Below are 22,994 nucleotides of genomic sequence, written 5' to 3' on the forward strand. Positions count from 1 at the left end.
ACAAAGAGGCGAGAGCCGGTGGGGTGGGCCGAGGGTCTTGGGCCCCAGGGGACGGCTGACACAGGAAGAAGCCGGGGCACTTCTCTGTCCCCGGAGCCCGCCCAGAGCTCTGAACGATTGTCTGCTCGGGGACTGTGAGGCTCCGGCGCTGAGCGGCTTGATGGACCAGCCACCAGCCACCAGCCACATCCGGGCACCTGAGACAGGACTGGGGCAGACTGGGATGAGCCATTGGTGGCTTGGCGGCACGCTGAGGGCTTGGGGACACCCTGGGGGACTCCGGCTCTCCTTTCCTTTCGAGGGTAAAGAACAAACTGGGTTTTGAAAACCAGAAAAGAAGAAGTAACATCTCACTGATGAAGAAATCCGGATTTCAGACTATGTTTGATATATTATGCAATTAAATTTTAAAAGGATCTATAGTTGAAGGGGGCCTCCCAAGCAGTGCTCAGGGCCTGGGGGTCTCTCTTGGGGACTCTTGGCCAACCAGGTTAGCAGTTCAGTGCTGGGGCCCGAGGTGCTGGCCCCAGTGCTCGGCAGTATGTGGTGCCAGGGGTTGAACCCGGGTCAGGAGCAGCCACAGCCTGGCCCAAGCCCCTGTGCCATTTTCCCAGCCCCGGGCATATTAAATGCACGTCGCCTGCTTTGTCCTACTTCTGAAGCATAGAGTCCTGCGCGTCCCCGCACGCCGGGTCCGTGGGGCCGCGCTGCTGTCACATCCGCTCCTTTCACAGTGTGATCTGGTTGCCAGCTCCGTGCCAGGCAAGGTGCCGAGGATTAGAAGGTGAGCAAAGCCAGGCCTTGTCTCGGGTTTCCTGGAGTTTGCAAGTAATCAAATAATCACTCAGACGGTGCTTCCTACACGGAGAGATAAGTGACCTGAGGAAGGGGGGCCGTGGAACACAGGGGTCTGGGACCCCGGGGCGGGGAACCCGGGCCTGTCAGCCATGCCCTGGGAGGGGGCTGGAGAGGGAAGGGGCAGAGGGAGCCCAAGGGGTGTCTGCAGGGATTGGGGGGTGGGGACTGCGGGAAGGAGGGTGCCAGGAGGATGTGACCTGGCTGCTTTGGGGGAGCACAGACTGCGAGGAAGAGGGTGACTGGGACAGGGCAATCCCAAGGGGCCAGCAGAGGCCTCAGGTCCCACCTCACAGGATGCTCAGTGGGGAGCAAAAGGGGTCTCACCCTAGGCAGCTGGGGTGGGGTGCATGCCTCCAGAACCCGGTGCGGGGAGGAATTTGGCCACACCCAGAGGTGCTCAGAGTATTGGGGTCACTCGGGGCCACTGTGAAGCTCTCTGAAGCCAGTCAGTCCTGCTGCCCTCTCCCTGGCTCCTCTAGTGCTGTCTTTGTTTAGGCCCACCCAGCAGTGCTCAGGGCTGACTCCTGGCTCTGTGGACACATACCAGGTACTGGGGATCAGAACCGGGTCAGCTGCAGGCAGGACAAGCGCCCGATGCGCTGTGCTATTGCTACTGCTTCCGGCCCAGCCTGCTGAGAAACCTTTAAGGCTGGTTATGTCCCCAGCCACCTTCCACCCCACTCCCTCATGCTCTTCGGAGCCCCTTAGAACAGACCCCTCTTACCAGGAAGGGCCCCTCCCCCACAATCCCCCTCCCCCCAGGTTTATACCCTCCCCAGGGCAGCCTGAGCTGTCCAAGAAGCAAATGTGCATGTGCCCCTGTCTAAACCCCGTGGGGACGCCCCAGTGTTCTAAGAACATAATCCAGATTGCGTAGTGTACCCCTTTTGAAGCTTTCCCATCCTCCCGCTGACCTTCCCCCGTCTCTGGGCCCCAGCTGAGCCGAGTCCTCTGCCAGCGCTGCTTCCCCTCACTCCGTAACTGCTTCCAGAGCCTGGCTGACAACCTTCTAACCCCCACCCCCCACCCCAGGCTGCGCTGAGCCGGGACACCCTTCACCCCTTTCCTTGATGGTCACTGCCCACCCTCTGGGGCACACGAGCTGCTGCGGGCAGGGCTGGGTCACCCTCCTGCCCACAGAGTTCATTTCCACCCTCCCCGCCCCCTCCCCTGTGAGATGGGGGTGCTCAGAAGAAGCCGGGCCTCTCTCATCTGCTTAGAGGCGTCCTCCAGTCTGGGCTGTGCCGCTCCCCTCAGCTGGGAGGGCCCCCTGAGACCGACACAGCCTCCTCCATCACTCTGGAGAGGGGGGACTCTGGCACCAAGAGCTCTTCTCTTACTGCTTCTATATTCCGCCCCGCACCCTGCCTTCAGAGCCCTCAGTCAAGGGGGGAGCCGGGAGGCAGCACCCCCCTTCCCACCGCCCCCCAGGCCTGGCTCTTGGCGGGAGCTCGGCTGGCCCTCCCAGGATGCTGAGCTCAGGAGGGCTTGTTTGCTGTTCTTTCCGGACAGCCACTCACGTGAGGGCCTGGCAGGCGACCCGCGGGGGCTGAGCAGCTCTGAGCAGCTGCCAGGCGACCTCTGAGCAGGCACAGTCCTGGGGCCCAGGACTCTGCAGTTCCAGTAGCTCCTAGGCCAGAGCCGGGCAGGTGGGAGCAGGGGAACCTGCCCAGGAGAATGGAGGAGGCCCTGCCAGCCGGGGAGGACGAGAGACAGATTGTATGTGCGCGCGCGCGAGCGAGTGTGTGTGTGCATGTGTGGGTGTGCACGTGTGTGGTGTCTCCCACAGCCTGTGTGGGTGGCTGTGAATTGCCGGGTGGTGACCCAGCCCTCAGAGCGAAACCCTGGCTCCCTTGTGGTCAGTTTCACTTTTGACATCTGGTCCAGTTCCACAGCTGGCCGGCTTCCTGCCGTGACTGTTTTCATTTTCCCTCTCCAAGAATCGGGGCCACTGGGCCCCCCTCCTTCCCTATCAATGCTCTTACCCCTGCCATTGCAACGCCTGCACATTTGCTGGGTTTCTACACAGACACCCTCCGCTGCCCAGGGCAGGAACTGGGACAGGGACTCGTGGGGCTGTACCCACACAGACACCGCCCCCGGCGAACCACACACCTTTTTCTTTCTTTGCTATTTAATGTTCATCACATATGTTTTATGTGGAGGTTTCAGAAGGGCCCAGGGAAAGATTACACAGGATGCAGGGGCAGGTGATGGGGGGGTTGACAGGGGGTGTGGGGCTCACACAGCCTCCAGCTGAGGGGACACAGCCGGGGACTGGGGGGGAAGGGGTACCATCTCAACCCAAAAGGTGGCAGGAGGGGCCCCAGAACCAAACACATGCGAAAATGTACTTGCAAGCTCCCGACCCCCGCCCTCCCCAACTGCCAGGGAGGAAAAGAAATCGGCCCACTCTGGGCCACCCTCCGGCATAGGTCGAGTGTCCCTGTCCCCCCCACCGACTGCTGAGGTCGGAGACACACGGGCTACACACAAGGCTCCCCGGGCCTTCCACGGGGCGGGAGGGGCGGCTGCCCGTGCACCCCCTGCCCGGGCTGGATCATGCTAAATAGAAGGGAGACTGCTCTCATTCCAACATCGAGCAGTACAGAAAATCCAGGGCTGGGCCTCGCAGCCGCTTCCTGGCCCCAAGCTAGGGGAAAGTGAGTCCTTCACAGCGTCCTCTGAAGGCGGGAGAGGCCCCAGCAGGGCCACCGGCTCACCCAGCTCCTTCTGGCCACGTTCCCGCCTGCACCCCCTTTCCTCCATTGGAATCTTGGGGGCCCAGCCAAACCCAGGCTTGCAGGGAAGGGGCGGGGGGAGCAGTCCTCCACATGCGGGCCTCTGGCAGACAGCTCCGGCTGGCCCCCGTGGCCCTCGGCCCGCCAAGCCGGGGGTGAGGAAGACAGCATCCCCCCTCCGCCCCCAATGCGCCTCTGGCAGCTGCCCCAGGCAGGATCCGGTCCAGCCTGGGGAGGAACTCGTGGAGAAAAGCAGATTCCTCATCGTGTCTGCGTGTGTTCTGGGTTCCAGGTGGGGGGTCCTTTAGCTGCAGCCTCTGTTGGTTCCAGGCCAGCACCCGAGCGACGGGCACCAACCACCAGAGACACCGCAGGACGCTCCGCAGATCTGCGTCGGGGAAGAGGGGAGCAGCTCCCCCCCGCCGGACCCAGGCCACGAGAGCCCCAGGGGCCAGGCCTCGGAGAAAGCCTCTCCTCTCCACCGGGTGGCCAGGGTGGGCGCAGGGGCCTGGCACCCACCCCTCTCCAGGACCTGAAGCAAACCTGAGGTCTGTGCCCCTGGTGCTGAGGGGGGCCAGCCCACATCTGGCCTCCCCACGGCTGTGTGGCTTTGAATAGGCACTGCCCCTCCTGGGGCCTCACTGTCCTGGTTCAAAACGAGGGCGACAGATTTGAAGGCCCCTTCCGGCTGGCAAGGAGCAATGGTTCTTCCCATCTTAAGCCAGAGGAGAGCAGGGAGTGAGGTTCAGGGGGGACACCCCCTGCTCCCGCAGTTCACAGTGTAGAGTCCATGTCTCTGGGGCCTCAGTGGCTCCCTCTGAGTCTCTGGGGCCTTGTCAGGGGGCCCCCCCTAATCATCCCTGGTGTCCCCTGCCACGGTGGGAGGGGCTGGCCCACCGAGAAGCAGGGAGGTGGGAGCCCGAAGGCCTGAGATGGTGGGGGGCAGAGGTGGGGGAGGTGTCAGGGGGCACTTCCGGTGCTGGAGTGGGGAGGTGACCACTCGGGAGTGGGGACAGGGCTGTGATCTCGGGCCGGGCCCCTGGGCACTGGCGGGAGCCTCAGCGGTGGTGGTGGTGGTGGTCGTGGTCGGAACGCGGGGGCGGGGCCGGGGCTGGGGGCTCACACCGGGGACGTGGCCGTGGACTCGCTGCACAGGCTCTCCACGATGTCGGCTCGCTGCAGGCGGCGCAGGGCGGCCAGGAGGGCGTCGAGCGTGGCGCTGTCCTGGGCGGCCCAGCTGGCGAGCAGGGCGCGCACGGGGCAGGCCTCACGGGTGAAGGAGTCTATGTGCTCCGGCTGGTAGCCCAGCTCGCCCGCCAGGTGCCGCCAGGTGTCCCCGGCCGAGCCGTTGAGCAGCTTCTCCACCTCTTCCCGCTTGGCCGGGGGCAGGCTGCTGTACAGGCCGCTGTCCCCCTTGAGAGCTGCCGAGAACCCAGCGAGGGGTCAGCGTCCACCCGAGGACCACCCTGGCCCCCACCGCCACTACCCGGTCAGACCCAAGAGGAACTCAGGCTTTTCTCCTCCCGAGCCCTGAGACCCCGTGGGCCCAGAGGCAGAGGATGGCCATGCTGAGGGTCAGGGTAGGGGGGGGATGCTGACTCACGGGAGCCCTATTCTGCCCCCCCCCAAATCAATGCTCCAGACTCCCTAGCCGCCAGTGGCCTGGAGCCAGGCTGTGGGCCCTAATTAGGGGCTTCATTAACTACTTGTTTCCCCAGAAGTCGGGGCAGGAGGCTAATTGCAGCCACTTTGGGGACTAATTAGCCCCAGGGGGGGCACAATTTGCTGATGAGCCTGGCTGCTTCTTTTTGTCCAAGCCTTTTGGAAAAGACCTGCCAGCCAGCGCACACACACGCAGCCTTGCTCGACCCTCCCACCAGCCCTCTGATGTTCGGCCAGGCCCTCCCGGCTGTCCCCTCTTCCCTGTGCCCAGCTCACCCTGGCCCGCGGCCGTCTGTGTGTGGGGCTGTTGGTCATGCAGGCTCTGGCTGTCCACGGAGATGCCACTGTCGCTGTGCAGCTTCTCCCCCTCGGGCGGGGGCGTCTGGTCCGCCGGCCGGCTGTTGGCCCCTTGCTTGTTCTGCTTACAGCTGTTCCACCTGAACCCAGGGGACAGTCTGAGCTGGGGAGGGGTGCACTGGCCCTGCCCCAAAGCTCTAAGCGTTTGTGGGAGAGCAGGGAGGGGGAGCAGGGCCCAGGGTGTGCCCCGACTTTAGCTTCTGCCACCCAAGGACAGCTGGTGGTGTCCCTACAAGCCTGCCACATGGGCCCGTGGAATGAATGGGGCACAAATGAATCTGGAACTTGCCAGAGACTTCACTTTTCCCCAGCCTGCCCTTCTAAACTACTCCCACATGTGTGCAGGGCTGCAGTGCAAGAAGGATTATTATAAGCAATGAGAAGGACCAGGAAACAACCCAACACCCATCAATGGCAGATTAGCTAAATCAGTTATGATCTGTCTGTATTATTGAGTGAGCGGTTGCAAAGGACCAGATAATCCGTAGTCCTAAGGAATGTTTCTCCTGAGGGAGATTCAGTGAAAGTAGAAGAGGTGTAGGAAAGGTCGCGGGAGCCCGGGGCGCTTCCAAGAATGTGTTTATGTGAAACGCCATAAAGGTTTCTGTACATGTTTATAAAGGCCGGGGACGTGGCTGGAAAGGATCCATTCCAGATTCCAGTGAGGAGCGGGACGGGGGGTTGAGAGGACATCAAAGGGGGCTGGGAGGGTTTTGCATTTATTTCTTTTTGCTTGGGGGCCACACCCACAGGGGTAGGGGGCTAGACAATGCTCACGGGTCACTGCCAGCACTTCTCAGGGAATCACGTGGTGCCAAGGATCGAACTGGGCTTCCCACATGCCAACTTCGCACTCAGTCCAACAAGCTATCTCTCCAGGCCCCAACGTTTTTTATTGTTCATTTTTTATTTGGCTTGTTTTGTCTTTTTGCTTTTAGAAATACTGGTCTTGTTTTCATTTTACCAAAGTATTACTTGGTGCCAGGTACCGATTTCCTGCATGCCCGGCACACGCTGTGCTGCTGAGCCCGGTCCCTAGACTCCTGATGTTTTGAGCCACACCCAGAGGTGCTCAGGGATTGGTCCTGGCAGGCCTGGGGGACCACATGGGGAATCGGGGATCGAACCTGGGTCAGCAGTGTGCAAGGCACTATCCACAATACTATTGCTCCAGCCCTGATTTTTTAAAAATTTATTTGCTTTTTGGGTCACACCTGGTGATGCACAGGGGTTATTCCTGGCTCTGCACTCAGGAATGACCCCCCAGCAGTGCTCAGGGGACCATATGGGATGCTGGAAATCAAACCCGGCTCGGCCGTATGCAGGGCAAACTCCCTACCTGCTATGCTATCGCTCCAGCCCCGATTTTTTTTTAAAATAAGAACAGTCAATGCGGGGGCTGGAATGATAGCACAGTGGGTAGGGCGTTTGCCTTGCATGCAGCCAACATGGCTGACACAGGTTCGATTCCCAGCATCCTATATGGTCCCCGGAGCACCACCAGGAGTGATTCCTGAGTGCATGAGCCAGGAGTAACCCCTGAGCATCGCCAGGTGTGACCCAAAAAGCAAAAAAAAAAAAAGAACAGGCAATGTGGGCTGGAGAGATATAGCTCAGTGGGTAGGGCGTTTGCCCTGCACAGTCAACCTAGCTTTGATTGCCCAGTGCCGCATATGGACCTCTGGTCCCAGCCAGGAGTGGTCCTCAAAAACCAAAAACAGGAGTTCTTGCGTCGCCTAGGTTTCTGGATGTGGGTGCCAGAGGTGCCAGGGTAATGTGGGGAGGAAGAGTCAGGGGCACACCCGGTTAACAGTGGGGAATGGAGGACTCAGCAGCTATGGAGAAAGCTCTGTGCACAGCTGGGCTGAGTCATGAGGAGGAGCAGTGTGGGAATCAGGGGTGCTGACACCAGGACAGGTAGGAGGCCCAAGGTACCACTGGGGCCCTCCAGGACCTGCTCTTCACCCCTCATCCCCCTCAACTCCATGTTTGTTTGTGCCACACCCACTAGTGCTTGGGGGACCACGCAGGGCCAGGGGTGGAATCCGAGCCTCCCACATACAGAGCACACCCAGCCCCTTTTGGCCCTCTCACCTCTTGAAGGCAATGTAGGCCACGAGCCCCACCACCACAGCGGCCAGGATGGAGCAGTAGACCGGGATGAGGTTGTCTGCGGTGCCCCGGGTGGCCACAGGCTGAGAGCTGCCCATTACGGTGGTCGCCACGTCCGCCACTGTGCTGCCAGTGAGGTCGGGGTCTGCAGGCAGCTCCGGCTCCTGAGTGCTGGGGACCGTGCTGTCAGGGCCCTCGGCGGGCGTGGACCTTGTAATCCAACGGCCAGGGATCTCTGGGGAAAGGGCCACAGAGGTGAGGGTGCAGCCCCCAAAGACACCCCCTCAGGTGTTCTGCTCAGAGGCGAGGACTGGGGTTGTGCGGGTCACATCCTGGTGGAGCTGAGCCAGAGCCTGGCCATCAGGGCACGGGACCCTTTCCTACTCCGCCTGCCATTCGCTGTGTGCCCTGGAGCCAGCCCAATGGCTCCAGGCCTCCCTTCCTCGTGGCCATCTGCACACTTGCTCTCTAAGTTGCCTTACACCTTGGGTGCAGCTGGAATCCTGTTTTTGCTCCACTGGACAACAGATGCTGGGAAGGAGGTAAATCCAAAGGGAGAGCAAAGGAGCACCAGGCAGCTTGCAGCTGGCATCCCTGGGCGAATGTGGAGACCTCGCAGGTTGCCCCCATGGCCCCAGCCACGTGTCCTGAGGAAGGGTGAGTGAGGGCACGCAGGCCTGGACTCCGGGGGTCTCTTCCCTCAAAGGCCCCTTCCTCCCATCCGGCTCAGGCACAGTAAGCCAGGGGTGCCCAGCTGACCTGCTCTCCTAGTGAGGTCTCAGACTGTGGCTGTTTCCTGTCAGGCCCCCAGCTCCCACCCGGCACCACCCAGATCTGCCCACACAGGCTTCAGGTCGCTAGACCCGACGTGTGCAGGAGACTGTGGTAGAGGGAAGGCCCCCACGGCAGGTACTGCCCACTGCTGCCAGGCGAGAGGCTGCCGTGCCACCCACTGAGGCTCTCTCCTGCCAGCTGGGCACTGCCAGCCTCGCCTGGCGCCGGTGGGTGGGATTTTCCATTCTGCCACCCAGGTCGGGCCAGTAGCTGGGGCTGTGGGCTGGGGTGGCCTGGGGGTACCTGTCCCAGCAACGTCGCCCATTCCATCCATCCTCGCTTCCCACGCCGGGGGGCAGGTGAGGGGAGCGGACAGGACATGCCAGTGGGGTGAAGGGGAGGGCACTCGGCTCCCCAACCCTGCCCTACCCGGAGGCCCTCCAGTCTCCTGGGCCCCCTAAGGTTCAAGCCCGAGAGGCTTCAAAGGTCCCCGTTTTCAGCACCTTTGGAGGGGCAAGGCCCCCAGATGTGAGTCTGGAATCCATCTGGCTGGCAGGAGAGGGGGCTGCCATCTGCTGCCCCTCCCCCGTCTCGGCTCCAGGAAGGGGTGGCAGGGCATGACAGGAAGTGGGGGAGACACAGTCCCAGACTAGGAGTTGGACATCTCAGGGGGGAGTGTCAGGAGGGTCTTCCTTGGCTCTGCTAGGGGACTGAGGGAGTAGAAGGGGAAGCCTGAGCTCCAAGGCTGAAAGGCAGTTCAGAGGAACTGACGGGGCTCCTCTGAGGGTATTGTGGGGAGGGGCTGAGAGGGTTCTAGTGCATCAGATTCGAGAGCAGTGGGCTAGAGCAGGCAGTGAGGGACAGGGGTGACCGAGACAGGGTGCTTTCCCACCCACCCCCTCTCTGAGCCACGCTGATTGGGGGGGATGAGGGATGAGATCCAGATGTGGCATGTCCACCAGCATTCCAAACACTAAGCCTCTGGTGGGTCCTGACAGCCGTTTCCGGAATGAGAGTCGGCCGACTTGGGGGTGGAAAGAGGGACCAGTTTTCCCTTCCTAAAGCCAAAGTCCCCCAAGGCCAGGCGGGCCGCCTGCCCCGTGCACTGGGTGAGTCACCATGTTGACACCTAAAATCTACATGCCAGCAAGCCGAGGGAGGGGCAGCCCAGCCACCAATCAGGCTCCACTTCCCAGCCGGTCCCCAGCTGACAGTTCACCCCTCCGAGACCAGCGCAGGAGGGGTGGGGGCAGGGAAAACAGCCCCTCTGAAGTGCCCTCCTCCTTCAGGGTGGATGGAAAGCAGGGTGGAAGTTGAGATGAATCTCTGAGCACCCCAAAACCCAGAGCCCACCCCTCCCCCAGCCACCCTCCCTTTCTATGCCTCTAACCACTCCCTGGACTAAGTTACCCCCCCCCCGCCCCCCACCAGCTGGCCTGGACTTGCCCAGGGAGCTTCGATGCCCGCCTGCCTGATGCCAGCAGCTGGGACTCCCACCGTGCTCGGCTGCCCATGTCTGACAGCACTCGCCTGTCTCCCGGCCTGGGGCAAGGGTTGCCGGAACCTCGTGTCCTGCATTCCCCACTCCACCTGCACCAGTACCCGGCCTTGGCCCCCGTCAACAGCCCCCTCTACCCTGGGTGCCTGAACTGGAACTCCCCCAGACGGCAGGTGGAGGCTCCCCATGGTGGGGGTGCTTTATCCCCCAGCCAGCTGGGCACCGTGGTTAAGATCATGTCCTCTCCTCAGAAGTGCTGGAGTTGGGGCCAGAGCATTAGTACAGCGGGGAGGGCATTTGCCTTGCATGTGGCCAACCTGAGTTCTATTCCCTGCATCCCATATGGTCCCCTGAGCACCGCCAGGACTAACTCCTGAGTGCAGAGTCAGGAGGAACCCCTGAGCATCACTGGGTATGACCCCAAAAAGGAAAAAAAAAGTGCTGGAGTCTCAGCATCAGAGTGTCTCTCCCTGGAGGAGCTGCTGTCTGGGCTGCACCCTGTGAGGGCACCTGAGGATTTTGATCCCAAAGGGAAACTTTCCAGAAATTGAAGGCACTGTCCCCCTCTCTCTGTGGCAGAGAAGACCACCCACCTCCCCCGAACAGGAGGCGACCCACCAGGCACCCACAGCTCTGCCCTGATAGCCAGAGCTTCCTCCTCCCAGCCCGGGAGGTGTTCTGTGTCCTAGGGGTCCTGTGCCTGGCTAAAGCGGGGGGGTGGGGGGGTTGTGGCACACCGGGCTCCCATCTGCCCTGGGGCTGAGCCCTCCATGGGCACCTTCCTTGTCCTTAAGTTTGGAGCCCCAGGCCTGCCGCACTCCTAAGCCTGAGCAGACGACCTCCTTCATGCCCGTCCTACCTCCCCTCACCTCAACAAACCCCTCCCCTGTCCGGACTTGCCCAGGGAGCTTCGATGCCCGCCTGCCTGATGCCAGCAGCTGGGACTCCCACCGTGCTCGGCTGCCCATGTCTGACAGCACTCGCCTGTCTCCCGGCCTGGGGCAAGGGTTGCCGGAACCTCCATGTCCTACATTCCCCACCCCACCTGCACCAGTACCTGGCCTTGGCTGCCGTCAACAGCCCTCTCCACCCTGGGTGCCTGAACTGGAACTCCCCCAGACGGCAGGTGGAGGCTCCCCGTGGCGGGGGTGCCATGGTGGAGGCTCCCCAGGCCAGCCACGTCTCAAGCCAACAAACTTAATAACAGAAGGCCCATGAGGACACTGAGGTCCAGAGGCAGAAATGCCCAGCCTCACCAACGCTCAGACCAGGGGGGATTCCACTCCGGGCCCAGAACTGACTTGGATGGGGTCTCCCCAGCCAAGGCGGCCCAGCCCCACGTGTCCTAGGCCGACTGGAGAACACACCTGTCCCGCCCCAAGTGGGCCACGGGCGCGGGGGGGGGGGGGGGGGGGGGGGGCCCATGGGGCTTTGCTGCTCTGCTGCCGATGGGCTCCCTGGCGGGAAGCCACGGGTGAATAAAGCCCTGGGAAATGTGTTAGAACGCAGACGCGGGGGCGCCGAGCGGGGGATGGCCCGGGTTTGGTAAAGGCTCGGCCCAAAGAAGGAAACAGCGGCCGCAATTCCCCAGGCAGCGGGCAGCGGGCCACCCCGCTCGCCCCGTCCCTCCCCGGCCACTCACCCTCGCACTCGGCGTCCGCCCAGCGCGTGCACTCGCGCAGCTGCCGCTCCGTGTCCTCACACACCGTGCACGGCAGGCACGGGTCCACGTGGTTGGCCTCGTCCGAGTACGTGCCATCGGGACACTCCTCACACACGGTGTTCTGCTTGTCCTGGCACGAGAACACGAGGCCCGAGCCTGCCTCGCACACGCGGCACGCCTCGCAGCGGCCCGTCGCCTCGTCCTGGTAGTAGCCGTAGGCGCAGCGGCACACGGCGTCGTCCGCCTCCACGCAGGGCGCCGACATGCTCTGCAGCCCCACGCACTCCGTGCACGGCTTGCACCGCTCCGTGGCGCTCACCACGTCCGAGAACGTCACGCCTGGTGGGGGGTGGGGGGAAGGGGAGGCGGGGGGGGGGGGGGGGGGGGGGAAGTGGGCAGTTTCAGAACCGAGTCACCCGCTCTTTCGGACACCACACCCAGAAGCGCCCAGCCCTTGCTGGGCACTCACCCCCACGCCCCTCATTGGCTCCCACCCTTTCGGGGCTGCACCACCTCCCATCCTGATGGAGGCTTTCCCACGGCCACCTTCCCAGGTGTGTGTGGGGGGGTGGTCAGGCCCCAGGCCCCCAAGGGCTGGTGCTGAGGCTTTCTGGGATAACCCAGCTGGTGCGGGTAATTTCTTGGCAAATGATGTGAGCGCTTCCCAGACCTGTCCGCTGGTTCCCAGTGTGATTAAGGAATAAAGCGCGCGGTTCCCACCCAGCCTTCCCCGCAGGCCAGATCAGGGCTGTGATCCGAGTCCAGGCTCGGCCAGTCCTCAATGGGGAGCCCCGGCACGTCTGCTGCCCTTCCAGTGCTCTCCACACAGGCTGGGGCTCAGGTGTGGCGCCTGGGAGTGGCTGGACTGAGCCGGCAGAGAGTCCCACCCGCGGCGCTACCCCACGCAGCGGGAGGGTTTGGCCCTTTGAGGGTGGGCAGGGACTCCGGGCAAGAAAACTCAGTGCAGTGAGAGGAATGAAAGCCAGAAAGGAAGAAGCTGCTTTGGCTTGGGGGATCATGCGGTGTCAAGGATCGAACCCCGGGTCCCCATGTGCAAAGGATGTGCTTCAGCCCTTTGAGCGCCCCCACCCCCACCTCCCTGCCCCATCTCCAAAGCCCTTTGCCCTTCCCAATGGCATAAGGAGAGATTTCCAAGCTCAAGCTTGACTCATGCTCGCTTTAATTGCTGGATGTCAGCTTCCGAATAAAGAGAGCAAATGAGGGGGTGCCTGGGGTTCTCACTTCCTTCAGCAGGGAGGGGGAAGGCACAGAGCCAGATCTTCAACCCTTCCAGCCCAGTTTGGAGAAGTCTGTGCTGACCCACATCCCAGAGAGTCATTCCCGGGGTCTGGAGAGCGCAAAGTCGGAGGCTGGGGAGTGAGGGCAGAGAGCTTGCTAAGGAGACGGAAGCCAAAGTGGAGACCGGGGTGTCCTGGGAGGGAAACTGAGGTCTGCTCAGGGGCTGAAGGGAACCTAGAGATGAGGCTTCGGTTGGAGAAACAGAGACAGTAAAACCAGCAAGAAGTCAAAGGGGCCGAAACGTGGAGGTAGTGCCAGGCTGGAGAGAGACGGGTCCTCACTCGGTTCTGACAGCAGGACCCCAGGTTCGCTGGCTGGCCTCAAATCCAGGACTGCGAGCTGTATGCCTCAGGTATCTTAAATCACCTCTCTGAGCTCTCTCCTTCCCCTGTAAGCCGGGGACTAAGCTCTCCGTGCGCAGGCTCAGGCTGAGGATTCCAGGGCATCCCACAAAAGTGCATCCCCCTGCCCAAGGGGGCTGGAGAGATAGCACGGCGGGTAGGGAGTTTGCCTTGCACTCAGCCAACCAGGATTCGATTCCCAGCATCCCATATGGTTCCCTGAGCACCGCCAGGAGTAACTCCTGAGTGCAGAGCCAGGAGTAACCCCTGTGCATCGCCGGGTGTGACCCAAAAAGAAAAAAAAAAGTGCATTCCCCCTGCAGAAACCTGTGAAGGCCAGGCCTCTGGGGTAGGCAGAAATAAGTGGCCACAGGGAGTACTGTAAGCCTCAAGAGCCAGGAAGATGCCCGGCTTGTACAGAGAAGGGTCTGTCTAGCTGGCATGTGGCGGGGAGGGGCTTCATCACAGGGGACAGGCGGAGGCCGGCCCGCCAATGGGGAAGAGAAGCAGCAGAAAGCTAGCAGGAAACTCCCCCGAATGGGTTTTCGGGGCTGGGGAAACTGTGGTCTCTTTTTGGCAGAGAATGAAGGCAGGAGCTTAATGGGTTTCCTTGTGGAAATGTTTTGAGGAAAGCGAGAAACTCCGCTGGGGTCTCCTTCCCATAAAGCGGACTTGTAAAGGTGGCCTGTTAACAGCTGGGCAGGGGGGTGTTCCTGCCCAGTGCTAACTGCGCCCCCTCCTGTCTTCCTCCCCTTTCCCCAGCGATGCCAGCACAGTCCCCACATCCCTGCAGATGGCAGTGGGGGCCTGGCCGGGTCCAGGGTGAGCCCACTCGGGCATTCCCTCCACTCTTGCCCTCATCCTGATAGCCAGGTCAGGCTCCCCCACCCCAGGGAAAGCTGCTTCCTCAGGCAGAGCAGAACAGCTGGCCTGGGGGAGGGGTAGCCAGACCCTCCAGGCTCCCCCAAGGTCAGTGTCCAGGCGGTTGGATGGATTCCTCCTCCCCTCCGGAACGGACAGAGGGTAAGTGCCACCATTGATTTTGCAGCGCAGATATTTTTAGCTGGTCTTCACATCAGCAGCTCCTCTCTACCTGGCCACACACTTCTCCCAGGCCTCTCGGCTTGGGGGACTGTAAAGGGGCACCCCCTGGGGATCCCCCCACCAGCCCCCCCAAATTTTCCTAATTCAGCTTGCCCCCGTCAGGTGGGACCCCTTCTGGGGGGTGGACAGCAGAGACCTGGAGGTGGGGGTCCCAGCAGGCCTCCAGGGGGCATACCACCCCCCGCACAGAACCCCTGCCCCCCTCCACCACCCCCCTGCACCCTCCACTCACTGTCCAGGCAGGGCTCACACACGGTCTGGTTGGCGCCACAAGGCTGGGCCACGCCCTCGCCCAGGTTGCAGGCTCTGCAGCACTCGCCGCTGTGGGTGTAGAGGCCCGTGGAACACGTCTCATCATCAGCCCCTCCGAGGGCCACCTGGTGTGGGGAGATCAGCCGGTGAGACTGGCAAGAGAAGCAGGGGTGGCTTCCAGGACTCGACCCCCCTCCCCTGTACCCCAGACATCTCGTGGAAGAAGCATCTGGGGCCGGATAAGCTCAGCGGGAGGCGTTCTGAGCTTCAAAGGGATCAGGAGAAGAGCTGGGGCCTGGGCCCAGCAGGCTGCAGGGGAATGAGGGCCAAGTCCCAGGCTGACCTTCTGCAAGGTTCATCCGGGGGTTACAGCCACGCCTGGTGTCTTGAGGGTATGCCACCTGGGGAAGGTGTCTGGAAAGGACAGGTCACAGCTCGACCAGGGCGCCCTGCCAAGGGGGGCCGGCTGACGGGGAGATGGAATCGGGCCCCAAGTTCCGTGCACACCTGCGTTCATCCTCCCAGAGGAGAGTCCAGGCCCAACAGGGCCAGCAGAACCCTCAGCCAGGTGCAAGCGTCATAGCAGGCAGGGGTGCTGTGCCCCAGATCACAAGGCAGAGGGGCGCGGCGCTTGGTTTGGGCCCTAGCTCGACATGGGAAGTTCTTTGCTTTTTGGGTCACACCCAGCGATACTCAGGGGTTAGTCCTGGCTCTGCACTCAGGAATTACTCCTGGGGGTGCTTGGGGGACCATATGGGATGCCGGGGATCGGCCATGTGCCAGTCAAACACCCTACCCCCTGTACTATCGCTCTGGTACCGACACGGGAAGTTCTGACCTACCCCTCTGAGCCTTCCTCTCTCTGCCCAGCTGAGGCCAGAACGCAGGACAGCCAACCGGCGCGGGTGGCACAGGGCTAGGCGAAGAGGGTGGGTACCTGTTATCAGGGATGAGGGCAAGTCTCTGCTTTCACCAGCCCACAGCCCTGCCCCACCCGGGGTTAATTTCCAACCCCCTCCCTGTGCAGCCAGTGGGAACAGGGCTGGGACAGGCCTGAGACTCAGACTCCTGCCGCCAAGGCATCTTTGCTCGTGGATGGAACGATTTAGCACCAGATTCCCTGAGGGAGGGGCTGCCGGCAGCTCGCTTTATATTTCTGTTCTTTAAAAAACAATCTTAATGTCCAATAAAACTCCAAAGCCTGTTTGCCTGGCCCCTGCCCAGGCAGCTCACTCTGGAGGCCAAGAGGAAGTGGGCTCTAGGGGGATGGGGAGGAGAGAGGGGGGAAGGGTATGCCAAGGTCAGTCTGGCCCGATCCCCCTAGCGTGTGATGGAGGCCACGGGGTGGACAGGCAGAGCCTGTGGATGGCAGCCTGAGATGATGGGGACCCCAGGGAGAGGCCAGTGGGCCTGTAAGGGTTGCCTCCCCCTCCCTTAGGGCTCTGCTTCAAAGGCACTTTCCCGATGAGGTGGTCCTGCAGCCCCCAGCCCTCTCAGATGGAACTGCCCATTCCAGCTCCCTGGGGTCCCTCTTCTGGCCTGGCCTGATGCTTGACACAGACCTCACCAGACTGTCAGTGTCCTAAGGGGAGGCCTCCGGCACATCACAGGACCCAGCACAGACTAGGGTGTAGAGATTCATAGTTTGCAGTGTGGAGGTGGGACTCGAACCCAGAGCCGCACACATGCAAGGCAAGTGCTCTACCACTGAGCCCCAGCCTCGGCCCCCTCTTTGTGGAGTTTAAGACATGTGGGGACCAGGGATAGTTCCATGTGCTGAGCACATGTTTGGCATGGGAAACACCCAGGTTCCAGCACCACATAGCTCCCTAAGCACTATAGGAATGACCACCACTGCCCCCCTGCACCCAGCAGGAGTAGCCTCATTTGGGCGGCTACAGAAACTAAATAATAAGGGCTATGTGACGGGGCCAGAGAAACTGTCCAGCGAGTAAGGCACGTGTCTTGCCTGTGGCTGAGCCAGCTTCAAACCCTGATACCACAAATAGTTCTCCTGAGCACCACTCGGCATGATCTCGGAGCACAGAGCCAGGAGTAAGCCCTGAGCACTACTGGGTGTGTCCAAACTTAAAAAAAAACACGTTTTAAAAAGGCTACATGATGCCAAGCAACCAAGCTCACAGTGGCCGTCCAGGAAGTTGAGTCAAAGATTGGCGGCTCTCAAGTACCAAGTATTTTCACTTGAAACACGGTGGCTGCACCCTCCCTGTCTCCAGCATGGACCCACAGAGCCTCCTGCGACTCGGGGACGTGATATTTGCACTATATGTATATATATAGGCTGGAGCGATAGCACAGTGGGTAGGGCATTTGCCTTGCACACAGCCGACTCAGGTTCGATTCCTTCACCCCTCTCAGAGAGCCTGGCAAGCTACCGAGAGTATCTCACCCGCACGGCAAAGCCTGGCAAGCTCCCTGTGACATATTCGATATGCCAAAAACAGTAACAACAAGTCTCACAATTTGTTGTGAGACATTACTGGTGCCCGCTCAAGCAAATCGATGAAAAACAGGAGGACAGTACAGTGCAGTGCAGTATGTATATACACATATATATGTGTGTGTATATATATATACACACACACATATACATATGGATGTGTGTGTATCGTATCGATTTTCGTGTCTTCTCCCTTTCTGTCAAGACCATCAGCTGTCAGTTCCTGCTGCTGCCAGTGTGAGCTGACCCCCTCTGCTCTTCCATCCAAATGTGTTAGTTCTAACTGGATCTCTAGGAACAATTTCAACCAGCCTTGTCAAACAGGTGTCTATGACCAAAAATGGCATATGAATAGCCAGCAGGTAATTCTGAGTCCCAGGCATGAGTGCAACCATCTCCCCACTCAGTTGCTTCAATTGCTCTGAATCCCAGCTCAGCATTTATCTGGCTGTGCCTCAGTTTCCCCTCCACTAGGTAATCATGACTACCTGCCGCTAGGGTGTGGTCAGTATTAAATCAAAGAGTAAGGCGTCTCTACACTTGGGGATGCTCTTTCTCGTCTCGGAGTTCTTTCTGGCTCTTCTGTGTTCCAGATAGGTGAGGTAAACAGTGGTCAGGGCTCTGGAGAGGGAGAGGAGGGGTTGAGGAAAGCCTTCTCCCCTGCACTTTCTCTCCTTGCCGCCCTCCAGGTCCCCTCTCGCTCCTTTCCCCAGCCTTGCTTTCAAAGTCTTGAAGTCTTGGAGCCATTATTAGTAACCATGTGTTTCCTGTGCTTGTTTTATGTTTCCTATTTCCAAACATCCCAGATCTGCTACTTAAGAGTATTAGTTACTTGGGATCAAGTCTGTCTCTGAAATCTGGGCTGGTAATAGGCTCAGAGTAGCTGTGACAATTGAATGCAATAAGGATGTAATTCCGCTGGGGTTATAGGAGTTTAATGACTTTAGTGGCCAAAGATGTACCCTGGACAGGAGGCTGAGGAAGGGGAGCCCCATGTCAGCCCCAAAGAGAAGCAGCCCCTGAAGAGAGGGAGGCAGGGTAGATGTGAAACAAAACTTTGAATCTGAAGAGGGTCATTGAAACAAAGGAGGAAGGTACTTGCTCTCCTCTGAGACTTCCTTAGGGGCTTCATTAATTCCTGGCGGGGGGCGGGGGGGGAGAAAATGTCACCCCCAGTTGCTGTTCCAGAGACCAAGTTGTTGAGGGGATGCCTTCACACTCTGCCAGATGGGGAACCTGAGGCCCACCAAAGTCACTCAGCCTGAGGAAAGCCTCTTCCAGCCCCTCCTGGTCCAAGGCAAGGCCATCTGGGGAAACAGGATGGATGGGAATTCAGGCAAAATGCTCCCAAATTACCAATTTGCCAAAATGATAGATGCATTTATCTGAAATTTACATTGATTACACTTACTCATTTCCACTTTGATAGATGAATTTATCCCCTTTTGGAGCATGTTTACAATCTTTTAATTGGTGCTATTTTGAAACTTTAAAGAAACTAAAGATTAATTGACTTTTGGGGGGAGTTTTATTTTGTTTGCCTTAGAGCCACACCCAGCAGTTCTCAGAAATCACCTTTGGAGGTGTTGGTGGGGGGGACCATATGGAGATCATACTGAGATCAGAGGCATGGAAGATAATCTCCTTAACCACTGTACTATCGATCCAACCCCAACATGCTTTTTGGGTCACACCTGGCGATGCAAGGGGCTACTCCTGGCTCTGCACTCAGGAATTACTCCTGGTGGTGCTCAGGGGACCATATGGGATGCTGGGAATTGAACCCGGGTCGGTCGCGTGCAAGGCAAACACCCTACTCGCCGTGCTATCGCTCCAGCCCGTTTTTGTGAATTTTGTTTGTTTTTTATTTGGGGGTCACACCCAGCAGTCCTCTGGAGCAACTTCCCACGTGTTATGTTGCAGGGGATCGAACCAGTACCTGCATGCAAGGCAGATACTCTATCCATTGAGCCATGGGCCCAGCCTCTAAAGAATCCTCAAACCGATTTATAAATGGGCCAGAGAGGACCTGTGAGATGAAAGGATGGAGCACAAAAGCCCATGAATGGTCCGGTAAGTGAGTCCTCACCATTCAGGAGAGTTTCCGCAGCAAAGGACCTGTCAGCCACTTTCCAGAAGTCTCTCCAGGCTGATGCAAACTCAAGGAGTTTGACATCCCCCACCCCCACCCCCCAGCTCATTAGATAGAGGTCGAGTTCAGGGAGACAAGAGCCAATTACTGAAGCTGCTGCTGTATGAAGGGATGGGGGTCAGAGGGCAGGGGGTCCTCTAAGGCGGGGTGCCGCTCAGTTCTCAGCTCCAAATTTGAGAAGCCAAGGACACAGGGCAGAGATCTAAGGTCCAGGAGGTGTGGGGGGGCGGGGGGTGGTGCAGGTCCCCGCCCCTCTGTGGGAACTGGGGTTGGAAGAGCTGGGGATAGGGAGGAAGCGCCTCCAAGCCGCACATTCTAGGAGCGGGGGTGTGCCACCACCTACTAACCGGGAAACCCTGTTTCTTCCCTGAAAGTCGGACGGGTTGGGCCGCCTCGGCTGTACGTGGGAAGCTTCCTAGATTCGCAGTGCTGCGACCTTACCGAGAGGGTCACAGTTCCCCAAGGCAGGCGGGCGGGTGCAGGGCACTAGGAAGCACCCCCCCCCCACACACCCCGCCGCACTTGATCCTCTGCACCTCCCCAAGTTCGAATCCCCACGCCCGCTGAGACTCTGGACGCGGGAGCGAGCCCGGCCCCCCGGAGCGGCGCCCCCGCCGCCCCCCGCCGCCCGGACTGGCCGCGCGCGTCCTCGCAGTTGCTGTGCTCGCTGCATCCCTATTAGGCGCATTAGCCAGCCGGCGGCTCCGGTTACAGACGTCTGAATGACAAAGTGCCTCCATTACCGGCGCGGCCCGCCGGCCCCGCCGCCTCCACGCGCTCTGGTTTCAGCTCTCGCGCCGCGGCCCCGGGAGATGCGCGCGGCCGCGGGGCGCACCCGCCGACCCGGGTGCAGCCGCCGCTGCACGGGGTCCACCTTCCGAACCCTCAGGCTCTCCGCGCCCACCTTCTCCCTCCGCCCCCGCTTCCCTTCCCCTCTTCTCTCCTGGGGGCAGGGGGGGGCACGCTCCAACCCCGAGTCCCGAGTCCGCGCCGTCGGGCCGCTCCAGTCGCATCCCCGCCCCCCCCCCCCGACTCCCAGTCCGAGAAGCATCTCTAAGCCGCGACGTTCGTCAGCGAACGTGCCCGCGGTCCCTCCCAAAGCCCCCGGAAGAAGCCACAGGTACTGACAGCTCCCGGGATTTGAGCTTGGGGAGGTGGGGAGGGGTGGAGAGGTGTGGAAGAGGTGCCCGGCTCCCAGGGAAAGTCTCTGCCCACCCACCCCCACCCCGCCCTCGACAAAAAACGCAGCTCTGGGACGCCGAGCTGGCCCCTTAAAAGGAATGGAGAGTCCTGAGCTGGGGAGCAAGTGAGGGGCAGTCTGCCGGGGACTGACTCAACGGGCTAGAAATCCGGCCAAGTCGTCCGCGTCCAGGGCCCTCGTCTCTATTTGTAAGGCGGGGACTTGGGGGGGTGGGGAGGGGGCGCAGTACTTAGATAAGAGACGGAGCGGGCAGGGCGGGGAGGGGACTTGAGGGCCAGTTCTTCCAGGACACTCTAATCCCTGGTCCCACATCAGGCCACGTCTGACTGTCCGGTGCCAACGACCCGGATTGCTTGCGAGGACCAGTGAGTGGCCCCTTCCTTGCGGGGACAGGTCCGACGGCGCTCGGCGGCGTGCGCTAAACGCTGGACCGCGCGCGCGCACAATCCCGTCTCCCCTAAAAGCGGAGCGTTAGGGCAGCCCCGGTGTGTGTGTGCGTGTGTGTGTGTGTGTGTGTGTGTGGCGGGGGGCGCTCGGGGCGCTGAACTTCCGAGGGGGTGGGTGAGGAGAGGGGCTGAACCGTCCGTCGCTCCGCAGCGACCCCTGCGGGACGCCGCGGCTCGCGCGCCCCGGGGCTGCGCGCTGCCGGGACTGTCCCCGAGACCCAGCTGCTGCGGCGCGAGCGCGTCGGACGTCGCCGGCCCCGCTCCTTCCTTCCCCCTCCGCGGCTCGGCTTCAGCCCGCAAGGAAAAGTGCGTCGGAGGACGCCCGGGGGCGCGGGGGGCACCGGGCGAGCGGGTCTGCCGCAGCGAAGCGGTCGCCCCCCTCCCCCGCCCGCCCAGTCGCGGGTCCCCGGGCCGCAATGCTCCTCCAGGGCGAGCCCATTGAGCGACAGGCGCGGGAAACGCTCCTGCCTCTGTCCCTCTCTCCTGCCGCTGTCCCTCGGCGGGCAGGCGGGGCCCGACCACTTTAGGGTCCGCTCGCTCTCCTCCGTCCTCTCGCGTTTGGGTCCGTCTCTCCACCTCCCTGGCCGTCGTCCCTTTCCTGCCCTCCCGATCCCACTTCTCTCTTGAACCGCCGCCCCCAACCTCTCCCTCCGACGCCCCTCCCCCACCATTGTCTGGCCGGTCCCCATTGTCCGATGCCGGGTCCCCTCTGCCTTTCGTCCCTCCAACCTTCTGCCCCATTGTTCCATCCCTTCTTCTGGGGCTCCCCGCGCCAGCTGCGCTCAAATCCCCGCGCCACCCTCTCACCTCTGGTCCCCGTCCCAATTCCTCTTTCCCTGGTCTGAGTCCCATCCCACGACGCACCAAGAGATTGGGAATGCTCGGGCGGAAAAAAAAAAATCTCCTCGAGAGCCCGGCATTCAAGCGCCCTCTTCCGAAGGACCCAGGCACCCGGGAGCCCAGCGCCGGCTCCTGCGAGCACCCTCTCGGCTCGGCCACACACACGCACACACACCCCTCGCGGCATCCCGGGGACCGGCATCCGCGCGCCCCTCCGGTCCGCCTGGATCTCCGGGTCGCCCCTGCGCTCCGAGAGCCCCAGACGCTCTGCGGCGGACCCTGTCAGCGGAGCTGCTTCTCTCCCACCAGCCGCTGCCCCCCGCAGCTGGGACTCCCAGCGCTCGGTCCCGGTTTCCCTCGGGGCCACCTGAACGCCGCGGGGCTCCGACCCCCGGGTGGGAGCGGGCTCCCCGCGGCTAAGCACTCACCCCCAGGAGCAGCAGGAGCAGCAGGCGCGGCCCGTCCATGGCGCAGCCGGCGGCACCTGCCCCCATCGCCCGCCTCCCGCGGCCGCGCTCGCCCTGCAGCTCAGTCCGCTCGGCGGACAGATCGAGCTGAGCCGCGCTCGCGCGCCCGCCCCTCGGAGCTGGCCGAGGCTCCGCTGGCTCTGGCCGCGGGCGGGCGGGGCCGCGAGAAGCCTGTGCGGCGGCCCCGCCTCCTCCCCGCCCAGCCCGCCCACCCCCGGAACCGCGCCCGCCTCGGGGAAGGGAGGGCGTGCGGGGAGTCGCCCGCGCGCCGGGCTGCCGCGTCCCCGCGCCTCGGAACCGCGGCACACTCTCCCCGGGGACTCCCACCCCGGCACCCAATGGCCAGCTCCAGCTCTTGCGCGTCGGCCCCGGATGCGGGGCGCTCAGAACCCAGAGCATCCCCACTTGGGCGCTCTCGCTTTTCTTGGGGTGCGGCCGGGCCGCCCGGCAGGATTCTCCCTCTTATCCATCTTCTTGGTTTCAGCATCTTCCCGGTGCCCTGCCCCCGACGCAGTCGTGATCGGCAAGCAGGTCCCCTGTCCGCCCCGCCCTCCATCTCCCGATCTGCATCCGTTCCCTTCCCCTGCCTCTACCCGGGGCAGGAGCCTCTCTCCGCGCCAGCCTAAGAGATGTGACAGGAGGGAAGGAGAGTGGGAGCAGGTGGTCTGACCCCGACGGAGTGCTGGACCATCCTGACATCGTCTGAATTCTCAAAAGATGGGTTTGAAAGGGTCTACTGGCAGGCACACTAAACACAGCGGAAATA

At 61.5% G+C, this 22,994-nt stretch overlaps 1 protein-coding gene across 1 annotated transcript; it reads right to left on the reverse strand.

Moving 5' to 3' along the window:
* Window positions 1-4,613: 4,613 nt before the first annotated feature.
* NGFR (nerve growth factor receptor) lies at window positions 4,614-22,347 on the reverse strand. The gene is made up of 6 exons (XM_056127110.1): window positions 22,190-22,347; window positions 14,642-14,786; window positions 11,645-12,004; window positions 7,713-7,965; window positions 5,538-5,698; window positions 4,614-5,020 (listed from the first exon to the last, which is right to left on the reverse strand). Exons 1-6 carry the CDS (start codon window positions 22,253-22,255, stop codon window positions 4,719-4,721), a joined length of 1,287 nt encoding a protein of 428 aa, XP_055983085.1. The 5' UTR covers window positions 22,256-22,347; the 3' UTR covers window positions 4,614-4,718.
* Between the last annotated feature and the right edge of the window lie 647 nt (window positions 22,348-22,994).

The sequence above is a fragment of the Sorex fumeus genome, unplaced genomic scaffold, assembly GCF_029834395.1.
Source record: "Sorex fumeus unplaced genomic scaffold, SorFum_2.1 ptg000063l, whole genome shotgun sequence".
Lineage (NCBI taxonomy): Eukaryota > Metazoa > Chordata > Mammalia > Eulipotyphla > Soricidae > Sorex > Sorex fumeus.

What these genes read in the sequence shown, in the direction of transcription:
- NGFR (XM_056127110.1), bottom strand. Translation starts at nt 22,255, where the DNA reads ATGGGGGCAGGTGCCGCCGGCTGCGCCATGGACGGGCCGCGCCTGCTG. An exon ending in GGCGGACGCCGAGTGCGAGG is followed by an intron (nt 7,966 to 11,644) that starts GTGAGTGGCCGG and finishes CCCTTTCCCCAG; the next exon opens with AGATCCCTGGCCGTTGGATT. An exon ending in GCCTACATTGCCTTCAAGAG is followed by an intron (nt 5,699 to 7,712) that starts GTGAGAGGGCCA and finishes CCCTGGGTTCAG; the next exon opens with GTGGAACAGCTGTAAGCAGA.